Source organism: Nanorana parkeri, unplaced genomic scaffold (genome assembly GCF_000935625.1).
Source record: "Nanorana parkeri isolate BGI_ZX_2015 unplaced genomic scaffold, ASM93562v1 scaffold325, whole genome shotgun sequence".
In the NCBI taxonomy this organism is placed as follows: Eukaryota; Metazoa; Chordata; class Amphibia; order Anura; family Dicroglossidae; genus Nanorana; species Nanorana parkeri.
In genome coordinates, this window is record NW_017306593.1 from 207,781 (window position 1) to 209,885 (window position 2,105).

At 44.8% G+C, this 2,105-nt stretch overlaps 1 gene segment (V, D, J or C); it reads right to left on the bottom strand.

Moving 5' to 3' along the window:
- Window positions 1–384: 384 nt before the first annotated feature.
- LOC108788426 lies at window positions 385–927 on the bottom strand. The segment is given in 2 exon segments: window positions 385–794; window positions 885–927. Coding segments are annotated over 2 exon segments (453 nt in total).
- Window positions 928–2,105: the final 1,178 nt, after the last annotated feature.

Genomic DNA, 2,105 nt, shown 5'->3' on the forward strand with positions numbered 1-2,105 from the left:
CCCGGGCCACCCCTTGGCAGCCGGGAGCAAGAGACTCCCGGGCCACCAGGGAGAGTTAGCTGTTTGGAGATCAGTGTCCCTGGTTAGCTGGTAACCAGGGACGCTGATCTCTCTGCAAGTGGCCGGAGCCAGCCGTAACATCACGGCTGGCTCCGCCCAGCTGTCAGAAGCAGGCTGTGGGCCGGCCAATGGCTTTCAGCGCGGCTCAGCCGAGCCGATGCATATGCGTTCGGCTCGACTGAGCCGCTCGGCCACGTTCGGGAGCTGTATGGGCTATAGTGAATAGCCCGTACAGCACCCCTTCGGTTCTACTGAACTGAAGGGGTCCTGGGGCCGAAGCTAGCCGAAGGATCGGCCGAAGCTACGGCTAGATCCTTCGGCAGCTTAGTGAATATACCCCATTGTGACAATGAATAAATATGGACAGGACAGTGATGGTAGTGCTGGTATGTTTTTGTATGGCAGGAGCCATCCTTGGATCACTGTGTGTCTAGCACAGTAATATGTGGCCGTGTCTTCCACTTTCAGATTTTCTATTTGTAGATATGCTGTGTTTATGGATTTATCAGATGTCATTGTGAATCTTTCCTGGTATGAAGAGGAATAATCTGTATTTCCATTATAAGGATCAATCCTTCCAATCCATGTCATTCCACCTCCTGTAACCTGTTGATACCAGTATATATAGTAGTCAGAGATTTGATATCCAATTCCTTTACAGAACATCTTTACACTCTGTCCAATGTGTTTTACTTCTGAGGACGACTGAAAGAGCTCATCATCTGACATGACTCCTGTAAGGAAAGAATGAAAATGATAAAAAAAATAATTATAGCAGAAATATTTTAAGCAATTGTTTACATTATTTTTGTATCCTAACTTACCAAGAAATGAAAACAGACACAAAAGACAAGAGAATAGAAACATGATGTCTTATTAGCTGTGTGTTCCGAGAGGACACCAAGAGCTCACTAGAACATCACGACCCGTCACTTCATCTTTTCTACCTGACAGGATGAGACCGGAAGCAGAGAGGAAATTTACATGACGGGGTGATGAGGGCTATAAAAGGATGAACATCCTATTGTACCTAGAATGAGGTTCAGGTTGTTGTAGTAATACTTGTTATAGTGTTTCTTTCATGCTAAATTCTCTAATATTATTTATTCTATAATTTTTGTTGTTTGTTTAAATGTTTACTAGCTGTAGCATAACTGCATCCTCTGCTCTTTATGTGCATCCTGTAGTGATCTTTAGTGCTCCAACCACACTTGCACAGTAGATTCCCACACGGTTCTATTGTACTACCAAGAGTCTCCTGCCTTTGGAGATGGCTCTATAAAACCTCTATGGAATCTATTGTGTAGGCACGGGTCTTGGAAAGTATACACCTGGGGAGAGGGAGGAGGCGTTAGGATAGGGTAGTGGATGTCTGCCTATTTCTGCTCTTTGTATACATTATCCTGCTAATCCTCAGGGCTCCGGCCTAGCTTGCACAGTAGATTCCTTTTGGGTTCTACTGGGCTGTCTACTGAGTGTCTCCTGCCTTTGGAGATGGCCCTATTTAATACCAGTAGAATCTACTGTGCAGGCATGGGTCTTGTAAAGTATACATCAAGGGAGAGGGAGGGGGAGTGAGAATAGGATAGTGGATTGGGGCAAAAAGTGCCCTGTGGTTGCTCTTGTCCAATAATATCTTATAGGAGTTCATAAAACAGAGTGCAGTTTATCAAATTAATTTTGTTTTTCATGCACAGAATAATGACATTTAGGGGGTTATTCACAATGGAGCCGAAGGATTAAGCCAAAGCATCGGCTAATCCTTCGGGTCACTTTGGACCTCAGGAGACCCATATGACAGATGTCGGCCAAAAAAAACACAAATAGGCAGAGCCAGCGGTAATGTCACAGCTAACTCCGCCCATTTGTTTACTTTTTTCAGATTTCTGTCAAACAGGTAATTCTGCGGCGGAAGTTTGCCGGGTGCGGACTAGTCGGCGGGTGTCTGTTTTTCTTTTATTTCGACAAGTCGCCGTGGACAACGCTGGATGTCGTGATTGACTGTTGGATTACGTCGCTGGAACAATTTGTGGGATTTTTTTTTT